Below are 20,255 nucleotides of genomic sequence, written 5' to 3'. Positions count from 1 at the left end.
TCCTGGCTTGGGAGCGACTGTTAGCGTCCTGTACGTTAACAGTTGGCCGCGAAGTTTGTGTATAATTAACAGAAAGTCAAGTTCCCCAAGCGGAATGTCACAACCTGGAAGTAAGTCCTAATCAAAACATTCAGGCCTTCACCGACGCGGTGTAAAAAACCCGAGCAGTGTAAACACACTCTTCCAAAAAAAAAGGAACAAATGTGGTATTTTTAGGCGTTTTCTTTGTAGTATCATAGGTAAATGTTTTCGAGCTCTGATTTTCAGATTTATATTTTGTAATAAAAATTTTAGTTGTCGTTTGTTTATGTCCGCATGAATTAAATTATACAGTGGTGTCGCATTTTCGGATGAATAGCGGAGTATTAGGTCACGAGTCACAATTATCAAAAAACAACAAACTTAAGACTTAAATGTTGTTGTTTTTTGTGTGTTTTGCACGGCATCATGTGCTACGCGGTATATTTCACAAGGATCACTTTCCTGAATCGAAAAGACTAAACTTGACATAATGCAAACTATCAGTCTAATTTATTTGTACTGAAGTAAAACTACCACTACAGTTGTTTCCTAATGAATTCTAAGTACCCTGCCTTATCTATTACTAAATTAACAGTTCACGACAAACGTTAACCTCAAGTACGTCTCTTATAAAATTTTACTATCTCAACAATCAAGAATATCAAATAGATAACACTAAGCGCAACAAAGTAAAAGCTGTACACGGTGAACTGTCCAACCACATCCAGTGCAAACCATCCGGCGGCGTCTGTTACTGCAAACGTAAGCAGGGTTTGAAGCGACAGAGCTATCAATGTATTGAAGCCAAACACCAACCCGAAACTGTCATCCGATATGTTTTTGGCAATTTCAGCGCTGACCACTGTAATTGTGAAAGCATACAACACACCAAAGCCAATGTATCCGACATACGAAAGCGTGAGATTGCTGGCGGTTGTGGCAACCATAATGAGGCCCCCCTGCATAAGTGATAGCAGTGATAAGGCTAAGAGGCTACTCCTGGGCTTCAGAAACCAGGTGTGGATGTAGCCGGCTAGTAGTGATACAACCGCTCCTAGTAGTGTTACCGTTGCTTCTACAGCGCCATTCCAAACAGCGGGCTGTTCGGGATCGACCTCACTCCACAATGCTTGTACATAGCCAGTCACCTGTATAAAGCCGGCCATCGCAAGCGCATACCAAATGCTCCACTGAAGTACGGTCAAGTTTGTGTACGCTGATTTAAAGTGGATCCAGATTAAAATAAATGCTGATATTACTTTTCTCTTGAATGTTGCCTGTTTCTCGAGGTGGTTCTGTTCGTCACTGTTGTCGTCCTTCTGGGTATTTTCCTCTAGGAAAGTGTTAATTCTACCTGCTTGGACCGCAGCCCGGTGAAAGTACATGCTGGTTGACACCGGTGGTAGAAACAGTGCCCAGATCGTAGCGCAAATCTGTGCAGCCAGTGAGAGATAGTTCAACTGTTTCAAATCCATTGCCTCGGTGTACAGCAAGATTTGCGACAGAACTCCGGCAAAAAATCTTCCACTGTAGATTGCAGCTCGGGTGTGTGAAGTTACTTTCTGGTAATGTTCCCTATCGACTTTCGCATAAATGTAACTATAATATGCTATTTCCGCAGCACAATATGTGCCATAAAACACTTCGAGGATCTTCAATCCTTGCAGTGACACAGTCCATATTAACATACTCCAAACAACGACACCAGCAAGTCCATTGACTATTATTAACGGTTTATATCGCAAGAAATCTGTAACCAGAAAGATTACAACTAGCTGTGTTAGGTACGAGTACGTACCAATCGGGAACGCCTCCTGTACCACCTGAAATGATATGGCATATTCAGAACTGAATTTAACTTAATGAAGGTTTCTCAAACCTGATTCATTGTGAGGTTGCGCCATGGTCCGGCCAAATAGTCCACGATGAACGGTTCGCTAGGGCGGATTTCTTTTAGAAAGCCGAACGTACAAACCAGCAGTGATATTTTTAGCCATTGTTGCATTCTATTTTACCGAAGGGCAAAAACTCTCAATCGGTGACAATCAATGTTCTCGCTTTTAACTGCTAGCGTTGACTGATGAGCGTGCGTTATTTAAGTCACTATGCATAGCCAGGAGCAGACAGCCGTGGTTGTGTGGACAAAAGATCAATGATCGAAATTTTTCGTTGATTGATTCAAATCATAATCAATGTTAGCTTAGAATGTTTATGCTATGGTTTAGTGGTCGCTCCTTTCATGAATATGTTACCATTGAAAGTTGGCAATGTAATTCATTGTCAACACTACATGTAAAGCTGCAATAGAGTGTCAATTTTATTAAATAATAAATATTGATACAAAAATTAACTAAAATGAATAATGTTCAACTCTTTCTTTCTATGAAATCCTGCCTAAAAACGAGTGGTATGTACAGTTTGAGCCACTTACTGATTACGCAAATGCACTCATAGTTATATCATAGTCCATGAAGGAGCGTTTGCCTAGCTGAAAACACTCGTATGATGAAACTTTCTCTATCTTATCTGTCCAATAAATCCTTTCAATAAATCTATTAGACCGGAATCAGCAAGTAACGGGAGAGATGTTATGGGGAAAAGGTGCTAGACTCTTACCAAAACAAACCTACCTTCTTGTTATCTTTAGAGTCAAATCCCAACTGCTTTCATTGACATCTAATGTCTTTTTCAATCACTTGATCACCTGTGTAATGTTGACGTAAATAATTCTGCGGTAGCTTGTGAGTTAACCAGTGCCAGTCAGCTGTTATGTCGTGATGAATACAATTGGAGCGCGTTGATATGACTCGTTCTCTCGCTAACAGAATAATGCTGCATATAGTTTAGTTTTCCTATTTATAACAGCGACAACTTCAAAAAGCTAATTCATTCAATACTAGCTGACCCGGCGAACTTCGTCCCGCCCAGTTTTTTCACTTTATTTAATTAATTTTAAACATTGAAAGCATGGGAATTCATAATTGATTCCGCTTACTTTACAAGATTGACCTTGCGATTTGTTTATGGTCTGCAAATGCATTACGAAACTCATATTGGATACGTTCGAACTCAAAAGGCAAATCGTTTGAAATGAGTGGTTTTATCGGAATAAGACTTGTGCTCAAAGTGTCGTTACTTGTAATACATTGGATTTTGGATGCTGTACGTCCAATCTTGTCAGATTCCACAATTTTTAATCATAAATTAAGAGAAAAAATTCATTCTGTTGCATCGAGTATCCTGACGTATAATTACGTCTTTCTTAAGCCTACTACATAGCGGTGTAGATTGAAAATCTAACAACGGAAAAGGGACGAAATTTGACCCTTTTTAATTGCTTATAAGTTGGTTTGTTTTCAAACCGATTTCCTTCTTTTTGCAGAAATCGATTGGAGAATTATACACGCATCCGCCCAAATGGAGAAAACTGCTGTTTGACTATGCGAACTATTGAAAATTGTCAAGCCTTGTAGAAATTGGTCACTTGCTGGCTTTCTCTAGAAAGGCCGACAGAATAGTATACCTAGGAAGCCCAGGAATGCACTTTTTGGACTATAGAAGAACCTTCTGGTCAAACTAATTGCATTCTTTTAGTAGATGTAAGGACGGACGAACGGTCCTATATTAGCAGTAGCGTAGCGGGTTGCGTCAGTAGCAGCAGCAGAGTGCGGCGGTAGCAACGGCGAGTTGCGCCAGTATCAGCTGGCTTTCCGAATTTGCTTTCGTCCTAAACAAATCACTTGCCGGATGGTTACATATCTCAGCAGTAGCGCGGTAGCAGCTTGCTTTGCCGGTTGAGGGGATCGGCTTTCTCTCCCACGTGTTGCCTTGTTTTGGCAACAACACAAGCAAGCGCTTTGTGCTGGATCATGGCAATGAAAATATGCTGCGGCCGTCTATGTCGTCCTCCGGAAGAAGTGTTGTAGTCTCGATTCCGTAGAGAACTACCGGTCTTATCAGGGTTTTGTACAGCGGCAACTTCGTGCGTCGTTGCACTCGACTCGATCGAAGTGAAAAGTAGCCATGATTTCCAGCTTGAATGCGTCTCTGGATCTCTTTACTGTTGTTATTGTCGGTGGTCACCAGTGAACACACATATACGGACTCGTCGACAACCTCAAGCTTATCGCCGTCTACAGAGGCTTGAGTTAGGAGGCTGATGTTATTCTGCTTCGAGCCTCTCGCTCGCATGTATTACGTTTCGACGCATCTATTCGCGATCCGATTCGTCTGGCTCGGCATTTAGTTGGGCGTAAGTTTCCTCCGCCGTCGCAAAGTTACGTGTTATGATGTCAAAAACGTCCGCGAAGCTCAGAAGCTGAAAAGACGTTGGGAAAATCGTGCCACCCTAGTCGATGCCCGCCCTCTAGATCACACCCTCAAAGGCGATGTTAAACAGCGAATAGGATAGCCCATCACCTTGTCTTAACCCTCTGCGTGATTTAAAGGGGCTCGAGAGTATCCCCGAAACACGCACCTAACACATTACTTGCGCCATGGTGGCCTTGATCTATTGAGTCAGTTAATCCGGAAATCCGTTGTCGTGCATGATCTGCCACAGCTGTTCTCGATCGACTGTATCATAGGCCGCCGTGAAGTCAATCGAGATGTGATGTGTGGGCACGATGTACTCGCGATCTAGTCCGTGCTGGCACGAACTGCCATGAAACCCGCTTGGTACTGGTCCACGAACCTCCTGGTTAAAGGTGACGACTGACGGCATTGATGATCCTGTAAAAAAGGCAGACGACTCCCTGCATCCACTCGTCTGGCAGTTTTTCCTCCTCCCACGTCCTGGAAATGACCCATTGCAACCCTTTAGCCAGCGCCTCTCTCCCATGTTTGAATAGCTCGACCGTCTTTACCTGCGGCTTTGTTGTTCTTCAGCTTTTCGATCTCACAAAGAACTTCATGAACATCTGCTGCTGGTGCTCCTAGGTCAGTTCCTGCTCCGCTTCCGTTCACTGTATCGTTATTCAGGTGTCCATCAAAAAACTCCTACCTCGCTGACATCCGTGAGAAGGTTCCCACACACTTAAATTTAATTGCCGAGAACTCAACAGCTGATTAATTCAGCGCAATATTCTACAAATTTTCGGCAGAATTTTCAAGATCTTCGGCAAACGAAAAGTCAATACTTGCTGGTTTACGGTAGATCGATATAATTGCTGATTGTTTGTCGAAATATATTGCTGACATTCGCAAAAAGTGCCAAATTGCCGAGATAAATTAAAGGTGCATCCGGGTCATTGCACATGTCAACTTGCGACACATCGCTTCCGCGAGACTGGTTTACTTCGCAAACTCCCTAAAGATAGGCAAGGCACCGGGACCAGATGGAATCTCGAACTTGGTCATCGAAACGGCCATTAAAGAAGCCCCCGGGTTGTTCAAGGCGGTCATGCAAAAGTGCCTTGACGACTGCCTCTTCCCGGACGTGTGGAAGCACCAGAGGCTGGTGCTGTTGCCGAAGGTCGGGAAACCACCAGGTGACCCATCGGTATACAGACCAATCTGCCTGCTGGACACGGCGGGCAAGGTGCTCGAGAGGGTAATTCTCAATAGACTGGTGAAATATACAGAAAGTGAGAACGGTCCATAAAGCAACCAAGTTCGCTTTTCGAAAAGGTAGGTCCACGGTGGATGCAATTCTCTCCGTCACTAAAACGGCTGAGGTTGCAATCTAACGTAAAAGGAGGGGCATTCGTTATTGCGCGATCGTCACGCTTGACGTGAAGAACGCGTTTAACAGTGCCAGCTGGGACTCCATAGCCTTAGCGCTACAGAGCCTCAGAGTGCCGACGCCGTTGTACAAGATTCTGGGTATCTACTTTCAGAATCGAGTGCTAGTGTACAACACAAACGAGGGTCAGAAAAGCGTCCCAGTTACCGCAGGTGTACCGCAAGGTTCCATCCTGGGTCCGGTATTGTGTAATGCCATGTATGACGACGTGTTAAAACTAACACTCCCTCCAGGGGTGATGATTGTGGGCTTCGCCGACTATATAACTCTTGAGATCTATGGCGAGTCAATTAGAGAGGTGGAGTTAAAGTCCGTGCTATCCATACGCGTAGTGGAAGACTGGATGCACTCCAGGAAACTGGAGCTAGCGCACCATAAGACAGAGGATATAGTTGTAAATAACAGAAAGTCGGAGCAGGAGACATCGATCAGTGCTGGTGCATGCACTATCGCCTCAAAACGCTCTTTGAAGCTTCTGGCGGTTATGATCGACGACAAGCTCACGTTCGGGAGCCCCGTCGATTATACCTGCAGGAAAGCCTCCATGGCTGTAGCGGCGCTATCTCGCATGATGGCAAACAGCTCGGCGGTCCGTAGCGGCAGGCGCAAAGTCCTTGCTAGCGTGACGACGTTCATACTCAGGTATGGAGGGCCAGTGTGGTATTGGGTACCTCGTGCCATCGCGGCAAACTCGAGATTATGTACAGGCTAATGTGCCTAAGGGTCGCGTGCGCATACCGAACAGTGTCGTACGAGGCGGTTTGTGTCTTGGCTGGCATGATGCCCATCAGCATCATCGTCAAAAGATGCAGAGTACTTCGACCAACGCGACACGAGGGGTATACGCAACACCATACGGTCATCTTCAATGGCTAGGTGGCAGCGTGAGTGGTTCAACAATACAAACGGTAGATGGACACACCGACTCATTCCAGAGTTAGCATGCTGGATTAATAGGCGCCATGGGGAAGTAACCTTCCATCTGACACAGATCCTGTCAGTCCATGATTTCTTTAGGCTGTATCTGCGTAGGTTCGGGTACGCCGAGTCCCCTATGTGCCCCGCATTTACGGGTGCGGAAGAAAACGCGGAGCATGTGTTCTTCACATGTCCGCGTTTCGAGCGAATAAGGTAAGAAATGCTGGCAATAAGTGGGACGGACACCACGTCAGAGAATATTGTGCGTAGGATGTGCGGGCATAGGGAAATCTGTTCATCAAGGCCGCATCACAGATCGTTAATATTTTGCAGGACACCAATCGACGGGAAACCATCGATGTGCCTCAGTTAGTTAGCAGTTAACTAACTAGCCTGAATAGGTTGCTCTGCTACCCGTAGAGGTAAGTGCTAAAAAAGCACGGCTGGCCCTCTCCCTGAAGTAATGCCTAACGGCGGTCCCGGGGAGACCAACGGCTTTAGCTGTCCAACTTAAGGTTGCTCAGCATGGGTAAAAGCAGACTGGTTTACCTTTTATAGAACTTCCACATAGCACTGGCACGGTATAGCTGCTCCAGCTTCTCATGTTCACGATCCTCTTGCTGGCGCTTCATTCGTCTGAAAACCTTTGTCATATCGTTCTGTGCCCGTTTGGAATTGGCCTTGTTCTCTCTCGTTGGCCTGCCCAGGTATATCGCTCAGGTCCGGCTCTTCTCATTCACCACTGACTCGCACTCCCTGACATAACAGTCGTTTCTGCCACTCAATGCTTCCACTGTCGCCGTTGCGGTCTCCCCGACAGTTGTGCGAATGTTGTATCAGTCGTCCTCGAGAGGCGATGCGCCAAGCATCTCCGCCGTGGCTAGTATCGCTTCAAGTTGTTGCGCGTATTCCTCCGCAGCCTGGAAGTCCCGGAACTACTTGATATTGAGCCGCAAGGTTCGACGATGTCGCTCGTGGTATACAATCGACAGTTTTGAGCGCAAAGTTACCGCAACTAGGTCCGAGCCAATATCCTCACCACAATTGATGCGCGCTTTGTAATGTCTGAGAAGAACCGACCGACGACGTTAGTCTAGGTGCTTTGTGTATGTCTTTTCGAGGAAAGACGATACTCCGGACTGCAAGTCCTCGGGAAGCTGCGAAGTTGACGCATCGCTGACCGTTGTCGTTCGTCACGTTGTGCAGGCTGTGCGGGCCGATCACCGGCTTGTATATGTCTTCTCTACCGATCTAAACATTCATGTCCACGATGATGATCTTGATGTCTTCACGCGAGCAACCATCGTAGATTTTCTCCAGCTATGCGTAGAATGCTTCTTCCTCTACATTAGGTCTTCCTTCGTGAGGGCAGTGCACATTGAGGATAGTGTAGTTTTAGAACCGGCCTTTCATTCTCAACAAACACAACCAGTCGCGAATCGCCTGCCACTTGATCACACGCCTCTGCATTCTGCCCAGCACCATAAAACCGGTACCCAGCTCATTGGTTGTGCCGCCGCTCTGGTAGTACTATGCCCTGCGGCCACGAATCCTCCGTACCTTCTCTCTTTTCCGGTAAAGCTCCTGGAGCGCAACGATGTCGAAGTGGCGCGGTTCTACCTAATTCAGCAGAATCCTGTCGCCTCCCGGGGTGTTCAGTGATCTACAGTTCCATGTACCGAGCTTCCAATCGTCGTTCTTATTTCGTCACTGCCTTACTAGGGCTGCGAATGCCTAATCTCGTGACGGGACGGCTGTTTTGGGTAGAGCTAGCTTAGCACCGCATTTTATATTTCAGCCGTCCGCTCCGGATCAGACGCTGTAAGAGCCGCCCCTAACATGGAGAACAGACGCTCAGACAAGCTACCCCCCATAAAATTTTTGATTTTCGTTTCTCCATTCTAGATTTTTTAAGTCGCGTATTAAGTTCAAGTTTTTTTTTTATGAGGCGTTATTAATTTCATACAACTCTCCCTCAGACAGTTCTGCTATACGTTTTCAATTTTTAGGTGTGAAACCATTTTCAGATATTCTCATTACAGTCATCCAATTCCAAAATTAACTTATTTCTACAATTATTCTCATTATTTTCTTCCAATGATGAAAACAGCAGGGGTATATAATAAAAAATACTGCATTTATTTTACTTGAAACCTATTCTAATGTTCACGTTAGGGAATGAAATGCCTTATATTATGTAATCGAACTTATTAACGTGATCTATAACCTGGGTGGAGGGTTTGTCATAATTTTTGTATATCGAAGCTAATTTCTAGATACTGCTGTCAACACCAACCAGTTAGCAATCTCTCATGTACAATAATATTATTCTAATTATCTATGCAATCAGGTCAAGATAAAGAATGAAATATGGCAAAAAGAAGGAACAATTTGAAAGGACATTAATTATGTATTTGTCACAGTTTACTTGAACCGGTTACCTAGAGGTGTTTTACTGTAATAGGTACTTCTAATTAAATATTATACTGTACCTTCAGCGGCATAATCTATCATCCAATTTAAAAGAATTGCTTTGCTTCTGAGATATTCTGAGCATGTGGAAATAATGAGATATCAAGACCGATAATTTATATAAAATTATGAAAAGTAACAACTAACTATAAAACAGCTATGAACGAAATACAATAATAGTGATTAAATCATAGTTCAAATCTTCAAAGCACCTTGTATAATGTAATAGCGACTGTAAGATTGTAAACTGAATATCTTCGAGGTGGATACATTTTTCAGACGTTGCAGTTTCCCGATGAACAGCAGCATACAATTAAAAAATGTGCTTGTTTTATTTCTATATAGTACGTTCTAACAGTTTCTCGTCCCTGTTTGTGCCGGATGGCATAAACCACGCCGTTTAAAATATAAGCACTAATAAGACAACAGCCCAAACCACAATGTGTTTCAATGTTTAAGTTGATTCGAACCAAAAAGAAAAATGATCCGCTTGCACAATATCAGTACTTAGCTAACGATAAGCCAATCTAGCTATAAACAATATAGTTAAAATTAACGACTATTTTAATATATAGCATTCGAGCTGCTCGATTCATTGCAGTCTAGTTTCACGCAGTATTGAAGATAATCGCAGTGTAGAATCGGTTGTAATTAAATATCAGTACACGATGTCGTATCATAATGATACTGTTTTCGAAACTTATATCTTCACTTACAGTACGATAACATACATTTTAATGGTAGATATATATATTTGCCACCTACCTTCAAATGAAAAAAATATATGCCCATTTGCGCTCCTTCAATTCGTCAGATAAATATCAACAGTGATCACTGTGTCGTATCACCTCAATTACGTTCTGCATGCCCTTGTTTTAGTGCAGCAGGATCGTCATAATCCCCAACTATAAAAAAAGACGAAAATGAAATGATTGAGTTGATTCAACTAAAGGTCAAACTTTTCTAGGATATGAACATACCATCACCTCCGTCGTCTTCCGCCTCCTGATGCATGTGTATATCTTCCTCCATTTCATTTGGATAGTTGTCACCTTCTTTACCGTGGTCGCGAACAATCTCATTGATCAGTTTCTCTCCAATCGCACCATTTCCTCCGCCATTCCGTTTTCCGCCCGTTAAATGATGGTGCATGTCGAGGTAGTCACCATGCGGTACCTGCTGCTGCTGAATTAATGGATTTCCGAATAGCTTTTGATCGTCCAGATTGGTGTCCTCTTCGGCAGCATTAACCGGATCTCCGTTCTGGTCTACACCATCTTTTGGTACGCCATTGGATAATTGATTTTGATTGTTGTTACTGTGTGCACCTCCACCACCACCGCCCAGATTGAAGTCATTGTCATTTACCTCGTGAGCGCCATTTTCCAGCTCAACGTTAGCATTCATAAAGTTCAAATCTTTGTCGTTCCGCATCTGTTGATGATCTATATTTTGGTTCGCATTGCCCTGGTGTGATGCGGCCACATTCAAATAGCGGTTGTTGATGGCATTTTCACTATTGTTCTCGTCACCTTTTATTAAATCGTCCATGTTTTCAGGGTAGGGAACGACACCGACTGGAAGCGCCTTGGATCGGAATTTGCTAGGTTTTTTCACTAAAACACCACTTGGTGTGGTGGTACTAGTTGAAGATGATTTACTGCCGTTGGGAACACCCACGGTCGGAGCTGCCAAAATAGGCACTTGGAGGTTGTCATCCTTCTCGGAAGTTTTCTTGCGTAATGCTGAAGAAATCGAAGTAGATGTCTTGATCAACACTGGTTCCTGCAGAACATTGTTTGATGGAGGGCTTTGTTTCTTTGAATCAGTGTTGGGGTCGTCATTGGACACTAGCGGCATAGGTTTAGGGATGATCTGAAAATTTTCCACAGAATTAATAACTCCACCATCAACAGCTCCCACAACACGGGCATTGTGTTTGTTCTTGGGATCTCGATTATCATTAGTATCGTACGGTTTAGCGATAACCCCTGTACTTTCTTGCTCTTGTTCAATCGCTGCCGGACCAACACCATTACTACCATGCAAAGTCTTAAAGTTGTTAGTACGATTGCGCAATATAACTGGAATTTTATACAAATCTTCACTCACTGATATCTGTTCGGCAAAGTTCCGTAGGGGTCCATCGTTAGGGATACTGGGTGGGAGTTCTGCGAAAACATCACTTGCTTTGTAATGATGAGGCATCTTCTCAGGGGGAATTTTGCACAACTCGATTAACTGGTTGTTTTCCTTTTCTATTTTACCGTTGTGCTCCTTGAGTTGTTCGATTATTTTGTCTTTGTAAGACAGTTTTTGGCGATAATTGGTTTCTATATTTGCCTTGTCTATTGTAAGTTGTTTGATTTGGGCCTGCAAAGAAATTCAGATTAAAAAATTGTGCTGATATTTGACACTCTGGAAACTAGTAGCACATAAATTAAGTCTGAATATTTTTTTTTAACAGAAGTGAACCATAGTAAGTGAATTTCGTAATAACTGTTTTCTTAACAAAAACATGTTTTGTTCGAAACGAGTCGCACAGGTTACAAATCTTTCCTCTGAAAAAAACTAGAGAGGATCTACTTGACAATTAAGTCAGGTAGCATTATGGTAGGAGCAAACCGAAATCATTCGATAGCTAGCCTTGTTAACCAACATATAAGCCTACCGTTAGATGTTCCACATTGCTAGCTGATTCTTTCTGATGCAATGAGACCTTGCCTTGTAGTTCGCTTATTTTCAGACGAAGCGAATTGATCTCGTCTAGTTGTTTCTTTTTGTTCGTGGTGCAGTCCTCGGTGAGGTCGTCTAGCTGACTCTTCATCAAATTGTTTTGTTGCTGCAGTGACGCATATCGAAAATTGGCTTCCATTGTAGCTTTTTTGTGCAGTTCCTTTTCATCCTGAGACTTTTGATGTTGCTCCACACGGTTCTGTTCGTTAATCATTCTCTCTGAAGCTAAAGAGTTTTCCAGCCGTAGTTTTTGATCAACAACAACTGTAGATAAAATGAGTATGTTGGAATCGAAATCTTTTGTACCCAAGTATAGTTACCTTGCATTTTAGCGGAAATAGCCTCCTGCTGCTGTTCGCAGCGTAACCCTAGTTGACGTAGCTCATCTAACTGTTGCTGAGAACTGTGGAATATGGCCACAAATCCGGCCATAAGCACTAAAATGCCTAAACCGATGAAAAATCTACTGCGACTAGCCCTAGCGACTAGTCGCGGTGCGGTCATTTTCATTGAATCGACCTTTCTTGAAAGACTATCAGCCAATCCTACAGTTGCGAGTTTTTGCAACGCAATTTATGCAGAATTTTTTTTTTGCAACGGTGAAACAGACACTTCACTAGGAGTACAGCTAAGCAAACTTTCAAAATTTTACACGTCGAAAATTTTGTTTCATAAATTGTTATCGTATAAACGAAACGTCGGCTTCAGAAAGATATTGAAAACGTCAACAAAACCACTGTATAAAATAGTTGTGTGAGTGAACACGAGTGGATGATCGACTGAGGCACTTTTGCAAATGATGTAACAGTTGTTGCTTTCGAAATTGATGTCCTTAAGCGAGGTATGCAGTTTAATGTCTTGTTCAGACTACACCGCATATCATGTGATATACCGAAATGATATCGGATATCACTTCAGGGGCCATCCACATACCACGTGGACAGATTTTTAACGATTTTTTACACCCCCCCCCCACCATGGACAAATGCCCACACTGAACCTAAACACCACATCCTTTATGAGTGAAAATGCACGTCAATGCTAAAAATAATCATTCACGTCTACACTCAAAATATTTTTCACATTATTGTTACGTGAAATTTCCTGTACTTATTAATTTTCTGTCATTTTGCATGATTTATGTGACAAACATAACATCTACGTGAAAATCACATGCATACTATATTTTATCACGTAGTATCTACGTGAACTTGGCAACGTCAAACAGAATGTCATAGAAGAAGTATAGCGTGAACTCTCTATGTGAAAATACACAGAAATCAAAATGGCCTAGCTGTTGTCTAACTCAGTCTCTGACAATAAAATAGAATTTCTCGACGGCTTGCCAATAAGTGAGCTTTCGAAAAACCGTACGAATTTGACATCGAGCCTTGAGCTTACAGGTTTCACACAAATTTAGTTCAAAGGTCGAGGAGTTTCCCATACATAAACAGCTGCAGCTTACAATATTTATCGCCGGCAAATGTCGTAATATTTGTCCGTTTTTATGTCGTTTGATTCATTTACGAATCGGCGATTTTGCATGGCCGTGCGATTTATCAAGCAACATATTTCTATAATGAGCATGAGCATGAGCATGATTGACCGCCCGCGGTTGCTACTCCGTTATTGCCAGATCAGCTGTAATTACACAGGGAACCAACAGATGATGCTTGGGACTAACATGCATCCTCAATGTGTAAAAACTGATGACCTCAATCTTTATATTGGGCAATACCAGCGCCGGCCGCATCCGAATGCAGGTCAATGAAGGATTGTGTATGGGAATATGTTGACGTGATTTTCGCTTTGTTGGAAGCCGAGAACACCTCTGCACTTCCACGAAAAATCACCGGGATGTTGGAGATAAGGGAAGGGTTTGCAGCAGGGTTCGTTTTGGTAAACGGCGCGCTGAGTTCGAGCGCCTATGAGTCCATTATATCGGCCACGAAAGTCGTAATGCGATCCTAACTTATTCTGTTTGCTAATGCACAGCAAAAATAAAGCGCGCGAGGTTACGGGACATATTACCAACTTTAAACAAACTCAAATATTCCGACATCTCCGTGCGAGGTCATTATACTACTTCCGAGAGATATTATTTATTTATTCCAGCCGACTACACAATCTTACAAAAATTCTATCCACGCTGACGCCTCGCCACTCATATTACATCCACGTAAGGTGACCCTCTTTTTACAGATATCTGTTGCGCGTTGTTGATCTATCCTTAGATAATACAACCTCTTGGAAAGTATCGACTGTAAAACTCTATACGATCGCACGGATACACACACTCAACAAATATAAATTGCTCTGATCTTAACGTATTTTTCAGTAATCTGACCTATGGTTTAATTGGTTCTGTTTCATTAATTTACTGAATGTTATCTGAAAAGTTACGAATGATTAAGGAAAAAAACAAGTGTAGTCATGAAAGCAAAATAAACTAAATTAAGAAAAAAAAATGGACGGGACAAAATTAGCTAGCGTACGATCTAACAAATTTTCCTTACCGTACCGAAGCTATCAAGCTCGACGAATTCATAGTATTATCGTAAATGTTAAGCGCGCCATAGACATGAAAACGGCCGAAGCTTATATAAATCCGTTTATGTCGCGTAGATTGGTGAGTAGAAAATCTGACGAACAATTTTTTCATGTAGACAATTTGTTAGTTTGTCGGGGCCCGAAATATTACTATCAATCACAATCAACATTATCAATTACATTACGAAAACCGGCCCAAGGACAGGGATAGTAACAACGTATCGGAAGTGACGTCGTTTTCTTTGGCGCAAGAAAAAATATTCATATTAAATTAAAAATTTTGCAACATGCATGCATTCAGAGCCCGATAGTTAGATAAAATGCGTATGAGCATAAAAATACAATACAACTTTCGGAATCTATTTGCAAAATGCCAAAGCAATCATTATTCATTTTATCGTTCCGGATGTGTTTCGTGACGAAAATTTTGCATAATTATTAAAAACTAACCGGGGAGTAAAAATTTCAAAAGCTAGAGAATTCACAAAACACGAACAGTATCGCGCAGGCACAATAAAATTTTGCCCATTCCCTATAATGGGTTTCTAAGAGATTTTATTAAAAATAAGCTTCACGTCAATAAAACATTTAAATGAACATATGAAACTATTCGTCATCTCACACACAAGTCCCAACGCAGTAATAACTGGTGGCGTAGTGAACATGAACACCACTACCAAAACACGGTCATAGCAATCAACCTGTGCATTAGTGTTATGTCGGCTGACAGTTTTTTTTCGTCAGCCGTCGCAGCACATTAGGGTTATTCGCGTTGAAAGAGATTTTGAAGGCTGTTCGCACCTACGTGAACACTCATATGTAATTGTCAAAATGTGCGTGATGACAAAAGCAAAAATATTTCCTTCCTTCTTTTTCGCTCGCAAAAACCAAACAAATATCAGCAACACCGTCAACGCGAATTGAAAAATGCAGAAAATGCAAAAGAAAGGCATAAGATACTTAGCTGATTTTGTCTGTCTCGCTCTCCCTCCTTCATCACTCGCTTGGTCATGTTGCGTGTATTTATGCAAGCTATAGCGTTTTTCACCCGCCTTTCCGCAAAACACACTTGTGCTATCTTTTTCACACCTATAGTTCCAAACCGCACACAAATAGGCTCTAAGTTTGATTGGTTGTTTGATAAAATTCAACCATATAATCCACTTAGACGAGGTCCGTCCATCACATTCGTACACAGCACACATAGTTCTACTATAACGTACTATTTTTGCAATTTCTTTTTATGAATAACACTCATAATTTGAAAAATAAAACTACAGCAAACAGGAACCGCGTACTGATTTTTAACCGTGCTGCCAACCGACCCCTTATCAAGCAACATATTTCTACACTCAAAATAATTTTCACATTATTGTTACGTGAAATTTCCTGTACTTATTCATTTTCTGTCATTTTGCATGATTTATGTGACAAACATAACATCTACGTGAAAATCACATGCATACTATATTTTATCACGTAGTATCTACGTGAACTTGGCAACGTCAAACAGAATGTCATAGAAGAAGTATCGCGTGAACTCTCTATGTGAAAATACACAGAAATCAAAATGGCGAAGCTGTTGTCTAACTCAGTCTCTGACAATAAAATAGAATTTCTCGACGGCTTGCCAATAAGTGAGCTTTCGAAAAACCGTACGAATTTGACATCGAGCCTTGAGCTTACAGGTTTCACACATATTTAGTTCGGAATTCGAGGAGTTTCCTATACATAAACAATTGCAGCTTTACAATAGTAGTCGCCGACAAACGTCGTAATATTTGTCCGTTTTTATGTCGTTTGATTCATTTACGAATCGGCGATTTTGCATGGCCGTGCGATTTATCAAGCAACATATTTCTATAATTTCTAAAAACTATTTGCCGTCTTTTAAGAATTGGGGAGACAAAATTTGAAAATTTTACGTTTTAACAAACGTAGTAGCTAGCAGATAATCAAATGCTTTCCATTTTACCGGTAGTTGAATTCTACGTGAAATTCACATAAAATGCATATGTCTGCTGTATAAAATTCATAGGATAAATCATCTCACCAGATCATGATGAACTCAAATGACAATCACGTAGAATCTACGTGAAAATGACAGTGGAAAATATTCACATAACTTTTCCGGTAATTATGACGTGAAAATTATTTTGAGTGTATCTTAGAAACCATTCAAATATTACATAACGCGGAATTTAGAAATTTTCAATACCCACCCACCCCCATGTAACGCAATTTTACATGTTTGCCACATGCAATATAACGCTCCGCTGAATACCCCCCCACCCCCTAGAGCGTTATGTATTATTTGAATGATCCCTTACGTGCAGCATTTGCAATTTATATGTGCAGAGATGTGTTTCAGATGAAAATTTAATGCCTTCTATTCGCGCAGCATTTTATATACGTGATTGTGAACATGAATATTACGTGCCATACAAGTATTTTGGAATAGATCTTATCAAGTGGAAAGACAGTAACATTTATGTGAGTTGCATATACAATGTATGTCATTTTCATGTACTTTCAAATATCATGTGCAAAATCACGTGAGCGTCACGTCAATCAATGGTGTGAAAAAAATGTTACACAACAATCAAGATGGCGACAAACAGCACACGAGTAGGGATACCATCTGGTCGAAGTTAGAAATCAGGACACCTTTTCTCGGCACAAATCTGACTTAGCCATTCTATTCTTCGATGTATGAGCAAATGTACGCGTAATATGTGATTTACCCTTTAAATTACAATATAAAACTCTTTATTTACTGTACATTAAGTAAATAAGTTTTTTTTAGTTTTTTTACGCGTTGGTATGTACCTCGTGGAAAGACGCGTTGATTAAAAAATCCTTCCGATTTAAAAATCCGCGTGAAAAAACCGGTAATTCGAAAAGCCAAGTAGAAAAACACCTAGTAAACAAACTAAGTGTATCTCTGACGAGACACTTTCATCAAACCACATTAAATTGTTACGCATTAGTAGACACTTTATAAATTCAACACTCGTAAACTGTTTCAACTTAGACTTAACAAATGCCAGATGCTTAATGGTCACGGTCAAAGCGTGAAATATTCTTCTTATTACTCTACTGAGATTCAACCAATGGAAAGAATTCGATCGCAGTGAGCGTTGCGACCTGGAATCGAAAACACTTATTGAGCAATTTTCAAAAATTCTGCTCATTACCACACAACAAAATTAAATGTCTTAAGAAAATCAGGACAAATGCTAATAAATAAAAAATAAATCAGGACGCCCAAATAGAACTTTAAAATCAGGACATGTCCTGCTAAATCAGGACGGATGGTATCCCTACACACGAGTGAACTTCTTGCATAATTGGGATTTCCAGACAGTTTATTCGAGGTTTTTGGACGTAAGTACACGCGTTGTTTTTCAAGATTCGTCGCTTCAATGGAATAAAGTAGAAGTTTTGATTTCAGAATGTGGTATAGGTCAACTCAAAGCACTTTTGGAGCCAACAGAAACCCTATGGAAATACGACTGTTATGACTATATGGCTTGATTGCTGCATGGCGAGTACGCAATGTACTTTTTCATATGTTGATACTGACACATTTTAATTTTTGAAAATATTTTTTAAAAGTTTAATATTCTACAAACTCTGCAAGCCGAAGCAGCGGAAGGAAGCTCGAAAGCAAAAGAGGAAACAACAGCAGCAGGGGAAGGTAAAATTCGATGCAATGCTTTTTTTTACAGTATTTGACTAATTCAATATTCTCAGAACTAGATATTCTAGAAGATATAAGCATCACTTCAGACGATCCAGCTGATGAAAATAACGCTGCAATTGCCGTTGGAGGCGAAGCATCCAAATGGTTGTTACTCAACCATGAGCCATGGGCAATTGTTATAGAGCTATGGACAGCAAGCTTCAGTTTCCGCAAACAATTCTTGCAAAAGCAGAATTCAGTCTTGGAACTACTATCCAAATTTCCTCACTACAATAACAATCATCATACATTTAGTTGTGCAAACTACATAGTACAGTCGCCGTTCGATAACTGCAAGTCTTTTAACTGCAAGACCGATAACTGCAACAACTTTGCAGTTATCGGACCGCAATCCGTCAAATCTGAAGTCAAAGTCATATTTGACATTGAAGTGACAAATCTCGCGGGGGGATTCTAAATGCATTCGAAAATAAAAATTGTTGAATCTCTAGGAACATTTCAAAAGGACTTTTCATTTTTCTCGATTTTTTTTCGATTCCGTTTACTTGTTGTCTCTTCATTCTAGATGGGAGATTATAGATCTTCACTATTAATCAATGAAGCCAAATCACCATGTTATGTGGTTCACTTTCCGTAATTATTATAAGAGAAAAAAAAATTCCTTGTGCATTGTTTGGCTAGCTTTCACGTCACGGATCCTGCTGACATTGATGTTGCTTTTACTTGCGTTATGTCAGCGATTCCGAGCTTTCTGTCAAAATTTCATTCATGAATTGAGTTCCGAAACGTCTCGTAAAATGGTCTTCTGTAGTGATGAACTTTATCTTCGCCTACATATTGGTTATGTAAAGTAGTTACTAAAACGCAATAAATTATGATGCGAAAATATGACTATCAAATTGATTAATCAAAAAGCTTACCTATTTTAGTTTTCTGCTATTTTTTGCTACTATGTACTTCATTAAAAAAATACATTTCGACATCATTGAAAACAAAAATGGTAGTGACGGACCCCCCTCTAAATTTTGGCATGTGTCAAGTGTTGCAGTTATCGAACGGCATTCGATAACTGCAATGTAAACATGTTGCAGTTAGCGAACGACGACTGTAGTAAGTAGTGAATAAATTGTTTTTTTTTTACACTTCTAATGAAATTTAATTCTTTACCCAAATATATGAAGAAACCATATAACGAAATTCAATCTTTTCAACATATAAAACAAACATGAGAAACATTTTAAATTTACTACGAATGACTCTAACAATCATATTTACTCAATATCAAAATCACATTAATATCTAATGAAAACAGTGGGAGATGCGGATGAAATGTATGTGAGTTTCACTTAACGATCAAATGCAATACACGCAAGAATTACGTGAGCGTAATAAAAAAATATTTACGTGCGGTTCACATGAAGTTTGCGTGCAAACCATTATGGATAAAATCTATTTGTTTTTGCACATGAAATCTACGCGATTTTTATTTTGGGTGCACATAAATTCTTTTTTTTTGTGGACATTCCATATCCCCCCCCCCTCAAGCTGTCCACGTGGTATGTGAATGGCCCCTTAGGTGTTCACGCTACAGTGAGATGGTATGGTTTGAGACTTGCTTTGGTAATTGGGTTGTTTAGCTATTCACGGATTTCTGAGTTTTATATATCAGCTATAAGAGTGTAACCACATACATAAGACATACGTAACACTCAGGAAGAAATCTTCCAAAAAAGTTGGTACAAAATGAACTACTCGAATGGTACCAACCTCTGTGAAAAAACCTCTGTTTGAGTAGTTTATGGAGGTTGTGTACCTGCGCAGCCCTGCATTTGTCTCGTTCCCACTCGAAAAATGCTGCATTGATTTTGTAAACAACTTTTTGACAGTTCCTTATGTGATTTTCTTTGGGGCTCGATAAAGCCGAGAAATAGAAAATTCATTTTGTTATCGAGCAGTTTGACAGGGCGAGGTACGGAGTACTATGGGGCAGCGTGTACCAGAAGAAAAAGGCCAGTGTTACGTATGTCTTATGTATGTGGTGTAACCACATACATAAGACATACGTAACACTGAGAAAGAAATCTTCCAAAAAAGTTGGTACAAAATGAA

At 41.0% G+C, this 20,255-nt stretch overlaps 2 protein-coding genes across 4 annotated transcripts; both read right to left on the bottom strand.

Annotated features, from left to right (window-relative positions):
- Nucleotides 1-503: 503 nt before the first annotated feature.
- Nucleotides 504-2,904, bottom strand: LOC129729177 (thiamine transporter 1-like). 2 transcript variants are annotated; one of them, XM_055687667.1, is made up of 3 exons: nucleotides 2,652-2,904; nucleotides 1,901-2,319; nucleotides 504-1,844 (listed from the first exon to the last, which is right to left on the bottom strand). In XM_055687667.1, the coding sequence occupies exons 2-3, from the start codon at nucleotides 2,024-2,026 to the stop codon at nucleotides 636-638; spliced, it is 1,335 nt and encodes a 444-aa protein (XP_055543642.1). In that variant the 5' UTR covers nucleotides 2,027-2,319; nucleotides 2,652-2,904; the 3' UTR covers nucleotides 504-635. The 2 variants fall into 2 exon arrangements, with proteins under 2 accessions (XP_055543642.1, XP_055543643.1); XM_055687668.1 differs by lacking the exon at nucleotides 2,652-2,904 and adding an exon at nucleotides 2,453-2,644.
- A 5,896-nt stretch (nucleotides 2,905-8,800) lies between these two features.
- LOC129727092 (uncharacterized) lies at nucleotides 8,801-12,636 on the bottom strand. 2 transcript variants are annotated; one of them, XM_055684542.1, is made up of 5 exons: nucleotides 12,211-12,634; nucleotides 11,826-12,154; nucleotides 11,267-11,527; nucleotides 10,135-11,029; nucleotides 8,801-10,059 (listed from the first exon to the last, which is right to left on the bottom strand). In XM_055684542.1, exons 1-5 carry the CDS (start codon nucleotides 12,398-12,400, stop codon nucleotides 10,004-10,006), a joined length of 1,731 nt encoding a protein of 576 aa, XP_055540517.1. In that variant the 5' UTR covers nucleotides 12,401-12,634; the 3' UTR covers nucleotides 8,801-10,003. The 2 variants fall into 2 exon arrangements, with proteins under 2 accessions (XP_055540517.1, XP_055540515.1); XM_055684540.1 differs by having other exon boundaries at nucleotides 10,135-11,527; nucleotides 12,211-12,636.
- Between the last annotated feature and the right edge of the window lie 7,619 nt (nucleotides 12,637-20,255).

Source organism: Wyeomyia smithii, chromosome 3 (assembly GCF_029784165.1).
Source record: "Wyeomyia smithii strain HCP4-BCI-WySm-NY-G18 chromosome 3, ASM2978416v1, whole genome shotgun sequence".
Taxonomy (NCBI): domain Eukaryota; kingdom Metazoa; phylum Arthropoda; class Insecta; order Diptera; family Culicidae; genus Wyeomyia; species Wyeomyia smithii.
This window is presented reverse-complemented; position numbering and strand designations above follow the sequence as displayed.